Source organism: Pseudorca crassidens, chromosome 7 (genome assembly GCF_039906515.1).
Source record: "Pseudorca crassidens isolate mPseCra1 chromosome 7, mPseCra1.hap1, whole genome shotgun sequence".
NCBI lineage: Eukaryota > Metazoa > Chordata > Mammalia > Artiodactyla > Delphinidae > Pseudorca > Pseudorca crassidens.
The window spans coordinates 96,424,360-96,445,935 of NC_090302.1; the positions used below are offsets into that span (position 1 = coordinate 96,424,360).

Here is a 21,576-nt window from a genome sequence, read left to right on the forward strand (position 1 = left end):
AGCTACATCATGCAAGTCATCCCACGGAGAACTGAGACATGTCCCGATATGTAGCTGATGTGCTTGGCGTGGCTGGGTCAGGAGGCCTGAGCTCTGTAACTGCTGCTCCAAGATTTTGGACAGACGCCCCACCTCTCTGCGATGCCTCCTAGCCACCCACACCGACCAGTGCATGCAACAGACCAGAAGACAGGCTTACTACAAACATCATGGCCAACGTCAGACTCGAACACTGCACAGAACATGCTGATTCCCTGAGACTGGGCCCAGAGATGGGCTTCAGAAAGGCTGACTCAGAAATTTCTTGAGGTCCGAAAACATAGCACTTAACTTTAAAATCTGCATTCATGTACCTCGCCTCTTTAAGGGGCCTACAGAGTGAGAAATGGGTGTTTTATGGCTGACCCACACAGGAAACCCCCTCACATAGGACAGGCTCCAGAATAATTCTGGCTTGAGCCCCTGAGAATATTGGATGGATATTGGGGTGGGAGTCACCATTCCCACAGCCAGGGCTCCAAGCCAGCCAGCCCAAGGCAGGGCAGACAGGCCTGGCTGGCTCTGCTCCCTAAGCTGGCTGGTCAGGCTGCACCCCGAGTCGGGGTGGGGAGACAATGACTTCAGCTGTGTGAGCAGTGAAAGCCCAGAGTAGGTCTGTCGGTCTTTTCCCAGATTGTTCTTTTCTTAGAAAATGGAAACAAACTTTTTTCCTCAGTTTCCTGGAAGAAAAGCCAGAAGAGAAAATCAGGGGCCAGAGAGCAATTCAAAGGCCACATCTGGGGACGCGGACAGGACGGGCAAGGACACATCTGTGAGCAGAGATCCTCTCCCCCGGGAGCTGTGCTCAACCTCAAGCAGGGAGCCTGTCCTTTGGGACGACGGTGCCATGTCTCTCCTCGGGGCAGTGTGCCCCCGCACCCTTCAAGACCTCTCTCATGACAAGCTGTTAGAACCAGCACTGGTTTCTCTGCACCCCCATCCAGAAAGCAAGCCCAAGTGCTCCAGCCTCCCAAGGTTCTGCCAGGGGTTCCCCCAAACCCCTGTGTGTGCTCACCCCTCGATCCAGATCTTCTGAACCAACTTTGTAAGTACAACTCACAGAACACAGTTGGGCCTCACAGGCCTAAAAAGATACTGAGCACAAATGAATGTTGTTCAGAGACGGATGTTCACACACATTGAGTCCATTAACACGATGCCACGGCTCTTCCAACAGAAATAGGATCCCCTCGATCCAGAGCCATTTTTCTTGTATGTTTTGGGGTAAACATCACGATTCAATGCCTGACACACATGGTTTAAAATGAGGGCTTATGAGGAAACGCCGACACTGGCTGTACCATGAATGTGACCTGGCAGTAAACGTGCCTGGATGTTAGTGGTTCTCGAACAAAGCCCCTCACCCCTCACAGCACTGCGTGAAACCTCCACCCTCCCAACCAGGGTCCCACCACCCTTCCCATTTAGCCTGGCCTCCTTTTTCCAGAACAAGAGCCCACTGCATCAGGCTTGAAAGTGGAAGATTTTCTCAGGAAAATAAAAGAAGAAATCACTCACTTAAAGATATCTTCACTATGGAATGATAATGTTTCACATAAAGAATGTTGGAATCTTCTCCCATGTAGCTTTTTGTCTTTTTTTCTTCACTAAGAAGACTTTCCAGAGTAAGACTACAAACTTAACCTCTTATATGCACTTCTTCAACTTTTTGGATGACTATTCCATCTGAAATTAATTTTTGTGAATGGTGAGGGTAGAGCTATTCTCCCCCAAATGAATACCCAGCGGCCCAACATCTTTATATTAAATTTAGTTCACACAGACATGGTTCAGTTTCTAGATTCTTCAGTTTTCTTATTTGGTTGTTGTATTAGTTTTCTAGGACTGTTGTAACAAAGTCCTATGGTCTGCTGGGCTTAAAAAACAGAAATTCATTTTCTCACAGTTCTGGAGGCCGGAAGTCCAAGATTAAGGCATGAGCAGGGTTGATTTCTCCTGAGGCCTCTCTCCTTTGCTTGCAGATGGCAGTCTTCTCCCTGTGTCCTCACATGGGCTTCTCTCTGTGTGTTTATGTGTCCCGATTTCCTCTTCTCATAAGGACACCAGTCACACTGGATTAGGGTCCAACCCTAATGATCTCATTTTAACTTAGCCACCTCTTTGAAGACCCTACCTCCAAATACAGTCAGATTATGAGGTCCTGGGTGTTAGAACTTCAACATATGAATTTCAGGGGCAACACAATTCAGCCCATAGCCCTTGTCTATTCCTATGTCAACATCACACAATTCCAATTATTACAGCCTTAGACTAGGTTTTGATATCTAGTAAGATAACCTCCCAAAATTATTGCTAATTTTCAAAATGATCTTGACTGCTTTTAGGTTTTGTACTTCTACATGAATTTTAGAATCAGCTCACTGAGTTTGATGAAAAAGGCTTTTGATGTTGATTAACAATGCACTAATTTATAGAGTATCTGTTGGGGAACTGATATTTGAACAAAACTGAGACTTCCTAGATAATAACACAGTTTCTCCTTTCATTTGGATCTTCTTTTGGGGTCTGTTAAGAACGTTTATGGTTTTCTTCTCATGGATGTTGCACTTTTCCTACTGGACTTATTTCTAGGTGTTTTACAGTTTTGGGTTTTGTTCTAATAGCGTCACTCATGATGCATCAGGAAGCCAATGGGTTTTCTGTTAACTCATTCATATCCTGTCACCTTGCCTAATACTCTCCTTAGTTTTAATACTTGTCAGTTGAGTCTCTTGAATTTTCCAGAGCGAACATTTATATAACCTACAAATGACAGCTTTCTCTCATTTTTTCCAATTATCATGTTGGCTGGGACTTCCCAAACAGCACTGCAGAATAACAATGATAGTAGACATCCATTTCTTGTCTCTGACGTTCAAATGTTGTACTTGAAACGTAATACTCACTGCATGGTTTCTAAAAGATTCCTTTTATTGAGTTATCTAAGCCTACTCTGTTAATTGTTTCATCAGCAAAGAATTCTGAAATTTAGCACAAGCATTTGTAGCATCCATTGAGATTATTTTTCCCTCTACTCTGTAAATGTGGATTTTTTAATGTCAAATCATCCTAGAATTCCTAGGATAAACTATTTTTATTATTGCTCTTTTAACATATTGCCAGGTCTTATCTGCTAAATTCTACATAGGATTTTTGCATCTGTGTTCAGTATATTTCAATTGCTGCACAACAAAGTTCCACAAATTTAGAGGCTTAAAACACCACTCACTAATGAGCTTACAGTTGTGTAGATGAGAAGTCCAGGCACGGCACTGCAGGTTCTCAGCTCAGGGTCTTACAAAGCTGAAATCAAGTTGTTAATGAGGCCTGTGTTCCTTTCTAGCGCCTCTGGGCTCACTTGGGTTGTCCTCTGATTTCATTCCTTGGGTCTGTAGGACAGAGGCTCCCATTCCCTTGCTGGCTGTCGTCTGGGGGGCCGCTCTCAGCTTCTAGAAGCCACCCATGTTCCTTGTCACAGGCACCCCTCCATCTTCAAAGCCAGACACACACACAAAATCCTTCTCACAGTTCGAATTCTGATTTCCTATCTGCCCTGTAGGCCCAGGTGGGTCTCATGTGACGTGGCCAGGCCACACGGATAATCTCCCTTTCTTAAAGTCAACTGTGTCACATAATATAACCTAATGACGAAAGAGAGCTCCATCACAGTCACAGGCTGGGAGGCTGGAGCAAGAAGCTTGGGGGCACCTTAGCGTCCTGTCCACCACCTGCAGAAAGGCAGAACAGCCTAGCCATGAAGCCAGATGCCGAGGACTGAGCTCCATCTTCCGGCTGACCTTTGGGAGGGTGTTTTTTAACATAAAACAAGGTAACAACGTTCTTTTGCACAAAGAGTCTCAAAAGCTTCCCAGTACACGCAGAATGAATTGTAAATCCCCACTGTGGGCTGCAAGGCCCTAGGAGCCCTGGCACTACTCCCCCAGCACCCACCTCCAGTCATCCTGGCTGCTCCTCGAACACTCCAAGCTTGTTCCAGCCTCAGGTCCTTTGCACCGGCCACTCCCTCTACCATGAAAGTACTTTCTTATACATTCCAGAGTTTCTGCCCCTCATTTTCTACCTTCATTTCATTTGCACAGTGTGCATCACTCAGGCTCATGTGATCTCCACTCACATCACAATATGGTCATTTTTAAACTGGTTAGCACCAATTTTAGATGAGATTGCCACTGAACAGAAAAGCACAAAACTTGGAAGTGTTCATAGGGACCTTGTACGTACCCAAAATATGCCCAGGAACCTGGTGAGAAACACTGGATGTCCCGAGCATTTCCACTGTGATTCCTGGGGAGGAAAAGAAAGTCTGTCCTTTCCAGTCCCTTTAGGATATTCAATCTTCACTGAAAACTCTTCCTATCCAAAACAGGCAGGGGGTATAGCTCAGGGGTAGAGCATTTGACTGCAAAACACTGACAGCACCAAATGCTGCAAAGATGTGGCACAGTAGGAGCAGTCATTAATTGCTGGTGGGAATGCAAAATGGTCTAGCCACTTTGGAAGACAGTTTGACAGTTTTTTAAAAAATTGAACATACTCCTACCAGTCGATCCTGCAATCACGCTCCTTGGTACCTTACCAAATGAATTGAAAACTCACGTCCCCACAAAAACCTGCACACAGACGTTTATAGCAGTTTTATTCATGATTGCCAAAACTTGGAGGCAACCAAAGTATCCTCCAGTAGGTAAAAGGACAGATAAACTATGGTCCATCCAGACAACGGCATATTACTCAGCACTAAAAAGAAATGAGCTATCAAGACAAGAAAAGACATGGGGGAAACTTAAATACATGTCACTAAGTGAAAGAAGCCAATTTGAAAGGCTACATACTGTATGATTCCAACTCTATGACATTCTGGAAAAGGCAAAACTATGGAGAATGTAAGAAGTTCAGTGGTTGCCAGGTGTTGGGGATGGGGGTGGAATGAATAGGTGGAGCACAGAAGATTTTTAGGGCAGCAAAACTATTCTATATGATACTATAATGGTGGATACATGTCATTACACATTTTCCTAAACCAGAGAATGTGAAGCACCAAGAGTGAACCCTAATGTAAACTACAGACTTTGTGATGTGTCGATGCAGGTTCATCAATTGTAACAAATGTACCACTCTGATGAGGGATGTTCATAATGGGGAAGGCTATGTATAAGTGGGAGCAAGAGGTATATGAAAAATCTCTGTACCTTCCCCTCAGTTTTGCTGTGAACCTAAAACTGCTCTAAAATATAAAGGCACCTAAAACAAACAAACAAAAAACCACTCTTCCTTTACTTGATGATTCAGGCATTTGGTGATGGAGAGAAGCCCTGTCCATCTACAACAGCCCTGTGCCAGTGCTTCTCACCAGGGAAGCTCTGAGACTGCTAGCATATCAGTAAAGTATTAACCCTTGTCAAATCACTTAAGAATATTCAAGCAGCCTCCAGTTTTTACAAATGACACAGTGTTGCAAGCAATAATAAAATCCAAAGGATCCAAGTGAAATTAGGATTCTTTATTAAAAAGGTTTCCCCAAATCTGTCTGTCTTCCTCCCTCGAGAAGCAACATTCAAGCAGTCTATATCCTGTAGTCTATAAGAAAAAGCAGCATCAGGCTACCCTGTTAGGCTCTGCCAGTGCTGCTCCCCTGGGCATATTCATAGCCCTTGACTTTGTCTCTGACAGAACCTTGGACCCCCCGCTCCTCCACGATTCTGTCATCAGGTTTATCTTCAGAAACAACACTACTTTAAAACCAACAGAATTCACTCTCCTTCAGCTCCCATTTCTCCTTGCAAGGTGATCAAACTCCAGGTTTCTCCCTTCAGCTTCTGGGACAATCTGATCCATCTGGATTTTGTGCAGCAGACAGAACTGTAAGCACCAGGTGACATCTTCTTCTCACACCAGTCTGTTTCTCACTTACCCTCTGCTTCCAGTTCCCATTATAGAGACTGTCTCATCTGATTGAGGAATGAGGAACACAACCAGGAATAGAGACTTGTCTGGCCCCTTCCCTCTAAAGTTTAAACCTGTAAGCTAGGTGGAAAAAACACTCATGTGTATGTGGTAATCTCTTTTTAAATGACTTCTAAGGGTCCTTTCTTTTTTTCTTTTGGACTTAGAACTGATTAAACAAAACAATGTTCTGTCCAAACCTGCATTTTTCTTATTACTTCCTAATCATTTTACCACCAACATAAAGGCTTGTTCTTTTCTAACACTGGGCTCTTTAATCATTCCTGACGGGCCCACTTTCCACTTGGCCAGGCCCCAGCAAACACTGCTGGGCTCCGCCGTCCTCCACTGCTCTCCTCAGACCCTCTCCTGGGGTAACACAGCTCATTTAAAGAGGGAGCATGAGCTGTGGGAGAGATGGGGGTGTGTTTCTGCTCCACAAAAGTTCCTCTTTCTTGTCAGTTATATTTGGCACCGGGAGCTGGGTATACCCTGGACATGATGAGGGCACTGGGGGAGCCCCCACCCAGCCCAGCAAGGTGTTGTGATCAGAATCAATACCCCCACATTAAGTGGGAAGTGAGGAGTTTTCAAGTCCCATTAGACTTGAGAGTCAAGCTAATTATTAATATTAGCAATTAAAACTATACTACTTAATTTTCAAAGTGCATCCAAATACGATCTCTTGTTTGAGGTCAAAATAATCGCACAGGGATCCAGGGTAGACAGTCCCATCCCATTTGCATAGAGGGAGGAAGGTAACCGAGATCTCCTGGCATACCCTACTCTAAGGCACTGCAGACTTCTTGGAGCTAATAAATGGTATAAATAGTCCCACAGCTGGGCCCCCCTAAAAAGTAGTGCAAAATTCCATCACTTCAGGAAATTTTCATGAAATGAAAGCAGGAAGTCATATGGAGCAGAACTCAGTCCAGTAAAAGCAGGATTTTGAAGGTGTTCCAGGTGGAGGGAACTACCTGGCCAAAGGTGCAGAGGCCTGGATGTGGGGTGAGCTTGAGAAGCCCACAGTGGGCAGACAACAGGCTTCCCCAGAGCCCAGAGGTGGGAGCACCTGGGCTGGGTAGTTGTTGGGTCCTGCCTGGGAGGGACTCTGCAGAGACCAGCTCATTCAGAACCTCACCACTCCTTCTAGGTGAAAACATTCGAGGCCTGGGACGTCGACTCCAAGGCTCCGAGAGAGGGGCCAGGCAGGAATCCTAGGGGTGGACCCAGCTGGGACACCCAGAGTTCCCACCCTGAAGACGGATCAGCCTCTGAGAGAGTCCTAGGCTGCATCACTGTGTTACGAAGGGAGCAGCCCTGATGCCTGGGAGCCACAAAGGGTGAGACTGGAGATGCCTGAAGATGGAGCAAACGTGACAGACAGGCCAAATGGACACCCAGCCACGGCTGGGTCCCCAGACCCTTGGACCCCTTGGGCCTCAGCATCATGGTCACTACTTCTGGAAAGCATGTCCCAAATGATTATCTGTGTGCATTTGGTGAGTTTCTTCTCCACAAATGGTCCATTCCAAGCTTCCCTCAGAGGAAGAGTGACCATGGCCGACTCAAAGACCCCAAGCAATGATAGCGGTCACCCGGACAACACCAGAGGCCAGCAGTGTGCTGGTGCGCGACCTGGTCACACCCCTGTGAGGGAAGAAGTGGTGTTCCCTTTTACGGGTGGACAGTGGGACCCAGGATATTAAATGACCTGCCCAAAACACGTGGGAAGAGCCAGGATCTGACGCTGGAGAGGTCCCAGAGAGCCCACACTTTGGTTCACATCAACTTTACTGAGGTGTAATTTACATGTGACAATGTGGACCCACGGCTGGGTGTGATGAACACTCACCTGTGTAGCAGAACAATGCAAGACACCCTTTTACCAGGGTGTCTGGGCCAGGGACCTACTGGCAAGCGGACCTTTCACCCAGGTGCCCTTAACTCACAAATTCCTGCATCAGTTTAAAAGGACACAGTCCTGTTTACAAAGCTGAATTTACTCCCCCTCTCAGGGCGGAGCTTCTGGTCAGCTAGCAGAGACCGCAGGGGACCAGCACCTAACTGGCCTCCCCTGGTGGGGCCAATGCTGTCCTGCCTCCACCCAAGGCCTCTAGGAGGCTGGGGGAGGGCTGGGACCCCCGCGTACCATGTGCCCCAAGGCACCTCGCCCTCGTCTTGCCCCTGGTCGCTCTGTGCTGCTCAAGAAGCAACAGCAGGGGCAGCTTTCTGAACAAGGAGGGCAGCTGAGAAGGCAGCCCTGTCACTCATTCTCCGTGTGTCCAGGCAACACAGCTGCCAGGAGCCGCCCAGGCCACACCAGGGGGCTCGTCCCATTCAGCTCCCTCCGGGATTTGTGGCCGAGTCAGCGGGTGGGACACTCGCATCCCCCAAAATCAGTCCATGAGAGCACACGTGCTGTGAGAGAAGACCTGGGCGGTAAGTGCCACCAGGAAGGCCTGGGGTGCGGGTGACAGTGGAGAAGGAACCACTGGAATGAAGGAGGCAGCTAAGAGGGCTCATGCGCCATGGCTGGGGGGGATGGAGCTGGGGGTCTGTAAACATCTGAGTGCAACGGGAAGAGCAGGGTCTTGGGCTGAGGCGCTCACTGCACGTGTGACCAGAGGCTAGGCCTCCTCCTGCCCATGCCCGTGCCCGTGTGCAACTCGCCCTCCCTGCCCCATGGTCAGGTGCACACGAGTGTAAATAGTCAGGTTACCCCTGGGAAACAGGCCTCCTTAGAAGCAGAGAAGCCAGGACAGGCAGGACTGGGTGGTGGTGGTGTGGCGGCTGGGAAGACCCTCTCCCGTTCAGGGAGGGGAGAGGAGGAGGGGCTAAGGTATCCACCTGAGACCAGGTCCCCCAAAGGGTCCCCAAAACTCTGCCTTTACCCAGCGACACCTCGACCCCAACACAGTCACAGGCCAGGAAACTGCACACACATACACACACGTACACACGCGAACTCACACACAAACTCCAGGAAACTACACACACACACAAATACACACACACACATACAAATATACACACACGCACTCACAGCCACACACATGCCAAACACACACACCAGGAAACCACACAAACACTCATGTACACACATACACATTACAGGCATGCGGTACACACTCACACATACACGCACACCCACACACCAGGAAACCAAGAGTGAGGGAATTAAGCTTATAGAGGTATAGAATCTTTAGTGACCTGTGAATGCAGCCTTGATAACTTAGTGAAACATTAACCTCTAAGTACCTAGGGACCAAAGGCATCCAGCCCCTAACCCGGCGGTTCTCGACCACGGAGATTAGTCAGTCTGAGCAACAGACAGTTGGAGAGGAGGAAACTGGCCTCAGCACTTTATCCGCCTGGGCTCCAGATGCCGGAAGACACACAGAGCTGAGATGAGGACATGTGTGCAACAGGGCCCCAGGGCCTAGAGGCCCCGCACCATGCAGACTTGAAGAACAAGAAAGAAGTGTGCTGAAGTGGTGACAGAGGCCAACAGGTCATCGAGATGCCAGCATCCCCTAGAAAATGGTAAGATGGCAGGGCTGAGCAGCGCCATCAGGTCTGGCCACAGACCCCCTGAAGAGAGCTTGTGTGGCACGGCTGCACCCCGCTTCCCCAGGGGCTCCTAGCTCTGTGCAGGCTGAGGCACCCCATGGCCGGAAGACACAGCTGCTTCGAGATCTGGGGCCCATTTTGCCGAGTGCCTACGATGAGTCTCGGATGGGATGGAGGCTAGGGAGGGCCGGGGATAGGGAGGTCCCTCTCACCAGCCGTTGTCTCTCTCGTAAAACCACGGTCCCCAAATTGTCACTACAACTGCACCCACTTTGCACCTCGATTCTGTGATAACAGAGGAACATAAATCCCCTCTTGGAGGCAAAAAAACTTTTAAGTCAAGAATGCACATGTGTTTTTTTAAGAAAGGAATCCGTTATTAATTAAAGAGCAACTAAGAAGCAAAACTCTTGAAATTAAAAAACACAGTTTAATCAGGTACTAGATTGTAAATTCCTTTTCCGGGCAGACGAGAAAGAAAAGCTACAGGGTTTTCCCTGTACAAGCTGGGAAGCTGCACCATGAGCCCCTCTGCCTTACTGATCACACAGAGGCTGATCACAGGGCTCTCGACACCATCGCCTATGATTTCTCTAATCTTTCTCTTGTCATTCAGTTAAAGAAACAGGAATTGTAGCATCGAATTTTTTTGCTTCTCTGCCCAACTATACCCATCTGAAATGCAAAACTATACTATAAATAGGGATGGTGTAAAATACATGGTGTATATAAATAGATAAATTATGTAGTATATCCAGTATAAACTGTACTTTATCCAACCATATCCACTGGAAATGTAAACCTGCATGCTAACAGTTTGTGGGCATGTTTCAGATCTCTCTGGGAAGTCATAAAACACATGCAACTAAGGAGAGACAGTTTAAAAGTTGCTTCAAATGTAACCAAACCTTCAATGACCTCACTGGCTTAATTTCCCCCCAATTTAGAGCTATGTTCTAGGTTCTCCAACAGGCGGAAAAGCTCCGTGTCATTTCTAATGTTGGCTCAGTACATTATCTCGTGTAATTTCAAATGTTGGCTCAGTACATTATCTCCTTCTGCAGAGGGTTAAAAATAAAAGTGCTCTGACGTTTCTAAACCTGAGGCATAGGAGGAGCTTGGTTTATTCTTCCAAAGCTCCTGCGTGAAAGAGGCCATCTGTACCTGTGCCAGGTGCCACTACCTGGGTCTAGAGAATCAGGCCAAGAGCGCTAAAGGCACTTGAAAAAAGACCATTTGCACAAAGTACCTCCCTCAATTCAGTCAACAAGTCCCAACACTTTAATCCACATAATGGGGTTGTCATGCCCATTTTGCCGATGCAGAATCTGAGGCTCAGGGCGATCAATAACTCACAAGGGCTCCACCCAGCTCAAAATCCCAACTCCAAGGCCTTCTGTGCTTTCTCCTCCAGGACAAATGATAATGCCAAGACCTGAACAGGACAGGATCTCCTCCAAACTGGGGAATCTGCCTCCCAGGGTCATGGGGGAAGCAATCCCAAAGTGGTTGACTGGCATCCTACATACTCTGCAAACAACTGAGAGATTGGGATACACACAAAAACGGAGAAGGATGGAGAAGCAATCATTCCAAAAGTTTTCCTTGTGTTTTCTTTATCTAATTCTCTCCTACATGGGAGAAAGCATCAAGCCAATGCAAAATGTTCAATGTTCTCTCCTGACTTATCCCCAAAGGAAGTAAACCTTCCCCTCCCTCTTAGAGCCCTTTGCTTTCTTTCCTTCCAGTATCAGCTCTCCAGCGGGCCCACCTGACTTGCCAGAGCCACAAAGCCAGGCCTTCCCGTGCCCCCAGCCCCTCCTCCCTCAGCCTACAGCAACCCTCACTAGAAGCGTATCTCCAAAAGCAGTTCCTGATGGGGGCCACATGTCCTGGGGCCTCCTAACTGCTTGTGGGTCAGGGCATAAGGTCCAGGGCCCCACCCTCACCAGACCCCATGGGCGGGGCTGCCCTCACTGACACACCAGCCCATCAGTAACAACAAAAGAACATGTTGGAACTATTTTAACATGAACCTGGCTCATCAGAGTAGAATTAATATATGAACATTTATCGGCACTGGCAAAAAAAAAAAAAAAAAAATGACTGTTTAAAAACCGTATGAAATTTTTCATAATGAAAAATTTCAGGAATGAAATTTTGACACATGCTACAACACAGATGAACCCAGAGGGCATTATGCTGAGTGAAACAAGCCAGTCACAAAAAGGCACATACTGTATGAGTCCACTCACATGAGCAATCTAGAGCAGTCAAATTCATAGAGACAGAAAGTAGTATGGTAGGTGCCACGGGCTGGGGAGGGGGAATGGGGAGTTGGTTTAACAGGAACAGTTTTTCAGTTTTGCAACATGAAAAGCGTTCTGGAGATGGATGGTGATGATGACCGCACAACAATGTGAATGTACTTAATGCCACCAAACAGTACACTTAAAATGATTTAAATGGTTAATTTTATGGTGTGTCATTTTACCATCATTTTTTTAAAAAGGAAAAAGGCCATACACTCAAAAATAAAAACAACGAAAAGAATATTCTCCCCTAAAGTGTGAATTCGAGGAAAAGAAAAACCGCCACTTCAAAGAGCAATCAGATCTTTCCGTGCTCCTGCCTGGAAGGACCCAAGGGCAGGCCTGACTCCCAGCCAGCCTACGTGGATGCTGGACTGCGGACCCTCCCGGCCCTGAAAGCCAAGAGAAGGGGGTCTGGTTCAGTCCTTCCTACCCCGGGGCACCCTTTCACTTCTGCAACACAAGCCCCCCCAAACAAATGTACCCCAAGAGGTCATTCCATACTTTCTCAAGTCAGAATGAAGCCCAGGTCCACGTCTCCAAATTCTTCTACGGCACAGTTCAGAACAAACATGTCAACCTAAGTATTCTCTGTAAAGATAACAACTTTCTCCCTGCAGCCAGCAAATCGGCTCCTTCCCCAGAAATGGGTTTTCCCCACATTCTCAGTGTCAGGCAAGGCAGCACTCGCCCAGCAGGCACAGATGCCCGGTCCCCCTGGTCATCCGGGTCCCCCTGGGCTCAGCGAGAACACGAGCAGCCCTGCAGACAAAGGGGGCTCACAACGGACTTGGTCGGTTTCCAGAGCAAGTTTACCAGGAGCTTATAAAAATGCCTGAGACTAAGGGTAACTAGGAAGTATATGGCAATTAAGGCCCACGCTTGTTTTATGCATTTAAAGGGCTATTGCACATTCTCAACACACAATTCTGAAGGGGAGCGATGGGCAGGAATTGGGGGTTGGGGCAAATATGAGAGTGTCTAGGGGGCTTAAGAGTGGAAACTAACTGGGCTGGTGAGTGTGTGTGGTGGCCACCAGAGCCTGGCTTCCTACCAGCTCAGGCCCCTTCCTCGGTCAACAATGGGGTAGACAAGTGTCCTAAGAGGAAGGTGGCCCATCTGTTCTGTTTCAAACACAAGGTCAGCATCTGCGCGAGCACTGCCTAGCGGGGCCAAGGTGGGGCTGTAAGGGGGGTGGCTGGGCAGGGTCCTGGGTGGGCAGGAAGCGTTGGCTTCCTCCTGACCCACGAAGGGCCTGGCGCTAGAGCGGATACACCACGAGAGCGAGGACTTGCCTTATTTTATTCACTGCTATATCCCCAGCTCCTAAGACAGAGTCTGGCACATAGTACGGGCCCAATAAATGTTTATTTTATTTCTTTATTGAATTATAGTTGATTTACAATGTTGTGTTAGTTTCTGGTGTATGGCAAAGTGATTCAGATATATTTATTTTCTTTTTCATATTTTTTCCATTATAATTTATTACAAGATATTGCATATAGTTCCCTGGGCTATACGGTAGGACCTTGTTGTTTATCTATCTATCTATCTATATATATAGAGAGAGAGATATAGATATTAGTTTGTATCTACTAATCCCACCAAGAAGAAAAGAGAGAGGACCCAAATAAAATAAGAAATCAAGGAGGAGAAATATCAAAAAATAATAATAAAATAATAAAAAAAAGAGGAGAAATATCAACTGATACCACAGGGGAAAAGGGGGGTTAAATAAATAAATGTTTATTGATTGGAAAAAAATCCCTTTGGTTTTCAAAAACACAATCAGATGATGGTTGAACTATGTTTAAAGGAGAGTGGCTGTACATATTCAGAGGAAATAAGAGGTGAACCATCCACAAGCCCAGGCATCACTGCCCTACCTGTGTGAGTGGCAGCCTCATGTGAACCCTGAGCCTTATTGAGAGTCAGGAGAACGACAGGATACTGGGGTGAGGAGATTCCCCAGGTCAGAACCCGAGAGCCCTCCCAACTTCACTCTGCCATCACTCGACCCAAGGATGCCCATGAGTCACCAGGGTCCAAGAATGTTCCATCAGGCGGGTTCAGCCTGGGGCAGGGGCACCGACTTCCTCTAGACCACCGTCTAGAATTGAGTGGCAGGACCTGGGACAAAACTAGACATGCCCTCACCTTGGAGAAAAGTCGTGACCCCTTCCATTTCCCAGCAAGGAGACGGAGGCAGAGACTGGCAGGGGTCTAGGCAGAGTGCTGACCACCTGGGGCTGCCCTTGAGATGTGAGAGCAGGGGGACCCCCTATCTGCGTGAGGAGAGTAGCCACCAGCCTTACAGGAAGGCGAGGATGGAGGGCAACCAGGCATGCTGCAGCGCCCTTCCAGCCTAACAGTGTCCTGTCTCCAAAACCAGATACCCCAGCCAGCCATGGGATGGCTCCTCATTTCTGATGCCAACTATGGCTTTAGGAGCCCCTGCTTCCAAGCTAACAAGGCAGAGCCTCCAGAAGGGAAAAATCAAACTGCTTATTACTCACCGCCTTCAATACCATCTGCTACCTGGGACTGCACTGCGCTCACGGCTGCAGAATGCACGTCCACACGTGCACATACACACATGCACATGTGCACGGACACACACACACCTCCAATTTTTTTTTTTAAAAGACCACAAGCCCTTGCTCCACATGGTAGATGAACAAGGGGAGGAGAAGAGGGAGCGAAACAGCACACTTTTCAGAAAAGAAAATGGAAATGAAGGCAAATATGAAGAAATGGGGGAGACAGTCCAAGAATGAAGAAAGGGAGCCGACCAGCATACTCTTCTTTTCTTTTAAGAGCCAAGAGTAGAAGCACTCCTGGGAAATCCTAGATCCCAGTAGAAGATTGCATATTAAAGAAAATGTAGAAAATTACAGGCTAGATTTATGTGCAACACTGAATTGCTGGTTTTGAGAAACTATTATTAATGAAGAGGCAGAAACACTGCTCATTTGAAGAGAATTCTTTAAAAAAAAAAAAAAAACAGTAATAATTGCTGAGCAGGCATAATACTGCTAAATTCAGGGGAGGGTTTTTAAACCACACCAACCCCAGAGAGGCGTCGGTTGTCCCTGAAGCTCCTGCTGTCCCAGCAGTGACCTCAGCTCTGGCTGCAGGAGATGCGTGTGATGCCCACAGATGGCAGCCATCCTGGGCACCCCTCTGGCCTGGACTGCAGGGGCTGAGTTCAAGGGAGCCTGTATGTCCCCGGGCTGCAGGTGGCTCTGGGGCACGGGTTATGAGTTGCAGACTGACATTTCAGGTCCTGGGTGCCGACCTGGGATGTCAGCCATGACAAACTTGCATTTTATAAGGAAAATTCTTTCTTGACCAACAGAACAAGGTCTGTGCATCGTAACCTTTGAGAGTCTGTGCATCTGGAGGAAAAGAACCCCTCGAGGATGGCTCAGCACGTGTACTCCCCCCAAACCCTGAGCAGCCTTCCCACCGGCATGTGGTGGCAGGTGCCACAGAAATCACCAGGTCGAGATCACATGTACAGTCCCTCCTCCAGACAAGGGACCACCTAACTGCAGCCAGGGATGGTCCTCGGTGTCTGACCTGCCGAGATGAAGACTGACAGTCTCTCCCAGCTTCCTTCACGGAGTTTAGGAAAATCCCTTAGATTTTATTTATTGTTTTTTTCTTTCAGTTATGGTCATATGATCTTTGCATTATTAAATGAATTTCATCTAATTGCTTTGTCTTTATTTTTCTATTAACTCTTTCTGTTATGTTTTAGAAAAGCGCCAATTTGCAATGATTGGGGAAAAAACCCAACCAGTTCTTTCCCTGACAGTCTGAGGAGCACAGAAGATTGTTAACAAACTGTCCGGGCTTCAGCTGTACACATTTTCCATCCAGCCCAGTGTACTCAAGCTTCCAGGCTTTTTTAAAAATATATTTTTTAAATTGTGGTAAACACATGACATAAATGTTCCATCTTAACCATTTTTCAGTGCATAGTTCAGTGGCATTAAGTACATTCACAGATCTGTGCAACCATCACCACCCTCCGTCTCCAGAACTTTTGTATCTTGCAGAACTGAAACTCTGTCCCATTCACAACAACTCCCCATTGGATCTCATCTATTTTTAAAATCAAGGGAGATAAACCGGCAGGGGCTGAATCACAGCAGCAAATAAAACCTCATCAAGTGAGAAATCTGCATAATTATCTTTAAACCCTAGACAGGAAGCCATTTATTTATAAACTCCCTACAAGGGGGTCAAGCCTCACATTCTCAGGAGCCAGCGTGCATTTTTTCTCCCAGCCGAGCGGTGCCACAGCCCCCAGGCCCCTCCTTGCATGACCAGTGGGACAGTGCCTGTGTCACAGGAGCTGACACACATGGGAATGCCCTTCCCAAACACAAATGGATGCAAAGAATTTCTCCAAAATCCACAAGGAAAGGAAGGGAAGAACGGACTCTCCTGCACTCCCCGGGCACGAGGATTTGTGCGGCTGCCCAGCCCAAGTTCTTTCAGGGCATCACCTTATTAATCCATAAGTGACCTGAGATTCTGCAAATTGAGGAACCAAAAAATAAAGAGCTGGGAAAGGGGATTTGAAAACAGAAGGGATCAAAAATGAATCAATTAAGCCATCTTTCTGAGAAAACCACACTCTAAACAGCTATACTGCGGGCCTCCTCAGCCAGCACACCACACACTTTAATGTCTAAAGGGGCAGCTTCCATTCCTTAAATAGAAGTCATCGTCTCATGTGCTAAATGGACCCGCGAATGGAGTGAAATGAACTGTGAGCCTCTTACCTCCTACCAGCCTCTTCAGTGCAGGATTGGGGGCCACCCCCGCCCCCAGGCTTAGGATGCATCCAGGGAGCCCTGGACACCCCACACACACTGCCCCCAGTGGGGGCGGGGCAAAGGCTCAGAGTAAAGGGAAAGAAAGAGTCTGGCTTTCGGGAAACATCTGGGGTTTGTGATGAAACTAAACTGTAATGACAAATAACTTCCTTGGAGACTGCAAATGTCACGATGCAAAAACTCCACGATGAAAAATTAAAAACAGGATTCCCCTACGATGCAGCGATTCCACTTCCGGGTACTGAAAAGAATTGAGAGCGAAAGAACAGAAGGCAAGGTCTCAGAGGGGTATTTGCACACCCGTGTTCACAGGAGCATTATTTACAATAGGCAAAAGGTGGAAGCAACCCAAGTGTCCGTGGACAGATGAACGGATAAACAAAATGAGGTTTACACTTGCAATGGAACACTAAGCCTTAATAAGGAAGGAAAGTCTGCACATGCTACAGCATGGATGATTTTTGAACACATTATGCTGAGTGAAATAAGCCCATCACTAATGGACAAGTACCGCCTGATTCCGTTTATATGAAGTACAAACACAACACTGTAAATCAACTATACTTCAATTTTTAAAAAATGAAGTATAGAGAGTAGACAAATTCAGAGACAGAAAGTAGCATGGTGGTTGCCAGGGCCTGGGGAAAGGGAGGAACGGGGAATTGGTGTTTAATGGGGGCAGTGTTTCAGTTTGGGAGGACGAAAAGAAGTTCTTTGCGTGGATGGTGGTGACGGTTGCACAGCAGTAGGAGTGTACTTAATACCACTGAACTGTTTCACTGCTTGAGCTGAATGGTTAAAATGGTCAAGTTTATGTTATATATAATTTACCACGATTAAAAAAATTTTAAGATTTTTTTAAAACCCGAGACTAGTTATGAAGTGTCTTCCACGCATCTGGGCATTTGGGATACAATGGGGAAACAGGTTCAAGGGCCCATCCCCCTTCCAGGTTAATAAACGGGGAATTAAGCAGCTCCTTACACAGACACATGCTAGGTTATGTACCTGAAAACCGCAGATTCTAGATTTTGTAAAGATACTTCTAAATACCGAGGGAACTCTACCTAATGCACTGTGGTAACCTAAATGGGAGGAAAGTCCAAAAGGGAGGGGATATCTGTATGTGTATGGCTGATTCATTTTGTTGTGCAGTGGAGGCTAACACAACAATGTAAAGCAACCATACTCCGATAAAAATTAATTAATTAATACCAGGGTTCATGGGTGGGGCCTTACAAAGCATGGGTGGCCTTTGTTTTTTTCTCTCAGAGAAGTTTCTGGTTTCCACCCTAAATTTTGTTGTTTTCCCAGAAACTGGCCTCTTCCGATCAATGACAGTCTCAGAGGGCTCCCTCCAAATGTGTGCAGTGAAGACAAAATGAGGAGGGTCAGAACGGAGGGTCACCAGGCTGAAGAGAGCAGAAACAAGCATGGAGGTCCGTCCACCCTGAAACAAAGCCAGCCACCATCCTAAAAGCTCCTGTGCACTGCTTTTAAATGAGGCATCACAGGCGGAGGGAGATAAGACCCGCCACCAGGAGTGCAGCCTGAAGAGAGGGCATGACAAAGGAGCCTGGTTACCCTCACTGCTTCTAGAAGCCAGTGCTGAATTCTGCAGCAGCCTGGATGTCAGCGAGGCTCTGCTGAAAGGCACCCCAAAGTGCCTGTGGAGAGGCGGCATCGCTGCCCACATCTCTACAGCCGTGTGAGTCACCTGTGCACACCAGGAGGAGCCTGAAGAGCACCCTGTAGTTTACAGTAAGGACACCATGAAATAAATCTGAGGATGCTGCGCAGATTTCAGTGGCACCCACAGCAGAGGTGGCAGGCAAAGACAGGCTGGGTGAGAGGGATAAGACAGAGAGGGGAATCCAAAATTAGTCTGGAACTGAAACTAACACATGGCTGTTTTATCAACTGGGGAGGAAGAGGAGAGATGTGAAGAGAGGGAGGAGTCGGGAGCAACTCCCTGGCTTCTGTCTTGGTCACAAGAGGAATGGAGGGGACACTCCGTGCCTTGAAGGACAGGCTGGTAGACCCCAAAGGAGGCTGATGACAAGTTTGTTTTTGGAGTTGTAGCCTCTGAGGCACCCCCGGCACATCCAGTGCGAGACCTGTTGTAGCAATGGATCTATGGAAAACATCCACCAAAACGTCTCCCAACAATGGGAACAAAGACAGTTTTTCGAAAAGGATATTTAGCTAGGGAAAATATAGGTTTTAACAACTTTTTAACAAAAAGCACAAACAGGCTCTATAGAAGTTATCTTAAAAAACACCAATCTCACACTCTGCAAGCCAAGTATGGCCCGAAGCGTTTTATAACTATTAAATCATTTAAGCCCCAAGACAATGACCCTGTGAGGTAGGTCGGTGCTGGTACTTACCCTATGGAAGGGGTGTTTACATAGGAATCCAGAGGACATCATTACCATGGGGAAATAAACAATATTAGTCCCAAAGAAAGATGCTTAAAATAAATTAAACATCCCTCCACTGTTCCTTCAAAATTGATTACTAATGATATGAATAACAAATAAAATTAATGCCATTAAGAGATTATCCAAAATGAGCCCCACTGAGATTTTAAAACACTCAATAGAGCCAAAAGAAACAGCACTGAGTTTCAAGTGGAAGATGCCAATTAAGAAAAATGACTCAAATTCCTAGAAATCAACCCCCTTACAATTTCATTATGGAAACCCATAAAGCTGACACCTTGGGCAGTTGGAATCTGCTGACCAGGAGGGAAAGTTTCTCTTCCATCCCCCCAAATTAGCACATCATGGTGGATCCAGCTGCTGGCGGCATCAAGCCAACAAGAGGAATTTAAGAAGAAACCACAATGACTCCAACCTCTTTAACTTACAGAGCACCAGAGTCCACAGAGCCTAACGCAACACGCCACTTTGCCAAAAACAACCTATAGAATTTCTTTCAGAAGAGAAATTTTAAATTGCTTGTTAACTGCTTTTCCTATCCTGCCATCTGTCTTCAAATCTCTGGGCCTGGGTGTGCTTCTCCCACCAGGGTAGAGTCAAGTCTGTACACCCTCGACCCCGGGGGCCAGGGTCCAGTCCCTCCACACAGCTGCTGCTTCCTTGGCCAGTGCTCGCAGGGAAGTGGCCCAAACAAGCAGATGACAACAGTATACATGAGGCTGTACACATTGGTTCCCAGTTCAGAAACCAGGGAAGCTCCTCTTCTTTGCCGAAAGAAGAGGTTTATCCCCACTGATTGGGAAACGAGAATGAAGACCAAACTCTCGACAGGTATCCTCGCCTACTTCTGTCTCTCAGACACACATGAATTAACTGTATCTCAGACCTGGTTTTTCCCTCCTGTCCCATCTGTGGATTTTGATCCCTTGAAAAAACTTTATTTCTTTCAAAAGAAAAGAAATACTGTGCTTTTTTACTTCAAATCATCTGCTTTTTTTTTTTTTTTTTTTTTTTAAGCTTTATGCTAACTGGAGACACTGCTAACAGACACTGCTAACTGGAGAGCAGATTGATGAATGTGTGCTAGAGGCCATCTGGTCAGATTAATCACACCACTTCAAAATACCTGGACCTATTATTATGACTGCTAATATCTGCACCCCCAAAATATGGTGAGGACCTATTAGCTTCACATGTGGGAACACACGTTTAAGAAATAGCTTTGAATACAGAGACATGCCCATATTCAAAGAAATTTGGCTTTATGTTTAATGCATAAAATATGTGACCCTTTTAATGATATAGCACAATAGAAGCAAATTAAAACAGGACAAAAGAAAATAATTTTATTCAGTTTATTTAAACTAAAAAAAAACTCACCATTTCTCCCACCTTCCACCCCCTGTGTCTAGCAACCACCAATCTGTTCTCTGTAGCTATGAGCTTGGCTCTATCTACCTATCTAACTATTTATTTATTTTAGATTCCACATAGAAGAGTGATCATATGGTATTTATTTTTCTCTGATTTATTTCACTTAGCATAATGGCCTCTCGGTCCATCCACGTTGTCACAAATGGCAAAAATTCATTCTTTTTTATGGCTAAATAACATATATGTATGTGTATATATATATGCATATATATACATATATATATATATATATATATATATATATATATGTGAGTGTGTGAATAAATTTCTTTATCCATTCATCCATCATTGGACATTTAGGTTGTCTCCATATCTTGGCTATCATAAATAATGAGGCAAGGACCGTGGGGCTGCATATACCTTTCAAATCAGTGTTTTCATTTTCTTTGGATAAAGAAATTACTTTATCCAAAGTAAAGTAATTTGTGGAATTACTGGATCATATGGTAGTTCTGTTTTTAATTTTTTGAGGAACCTCTATACTGTTTTCCATAGTGGTTGCACCAATTTACATTCCCACCAACAGTGCACAGGTTCCCCTTTTCTCCACATCCTCGCCAATACTTGTTATTTGTTGTCTTTTTGATAATGGCCATTCTGACAGGTGTGAAGTGATATATCTCATTGTGATTTGCATTTCCCTGATGATTAATGATGTAGAGCATCTTCTCATGTACATGCTGGCCATCTGTATGACTTCTTCCGAAAAATGTCTATTCAGATTTTCTGTCCATTTTTTAATCGGACTATTTGGGTTTTTGCTGTTGAGTTGTATGAGTTCTTTATATATTTTGGGTATTAGCCCCTTATCAGATATATGATTTGCAAATATTTTTTCCCGCTTAGTATGTTTCCTTTTCATTTTGCTGATAGTTTCCTTTGGCAGAGCTTTTCAGTTCTATGTAGCCCCATTTGTTTATTTTTGCTTCTGTTGCTTTTGCTTTTAGTATCAGATTCAAA

General features: G+C 46.1%; 1 protein-coding gene across 3 annotated transcripts in view; it reads right to left on the reverse strand.

Moving 5' to 3' along the window:
- The window catches only part of ROR2 (receptor tyrosine kinase like orphan receptor 2), a 214,560-nt gene that overhangs the window by 155,316 nt on the left and 37,668 nt on the right, over positions 1-21,576 (reverse strand). Inside the window, exons 1-2 of one of the 3 annotated variants that reach the window (XM_067745048.1) lie at positions 16,685-16,794; positions 4,282-4,344 (exon numbers count right to left, since the gene is read on the reverse strand). The exons of the other annotated variants lie outside the window; for them this stretch is intronic. Of the exons in view, the coding sequence (XP_067601149.1) occupies positions 4,282-4,330 (49 nt within the window). The 5' untranslated portion in view covers positions 4,331-4,344; positions 16,685-16,794. Of the gene's footprint in view, positions 1-4,281; positions 4,345-16,684; positions 16,795-21,576 lie in introns of those variants that run through there. 3 annotated transcript variants of the gene reach the window in all.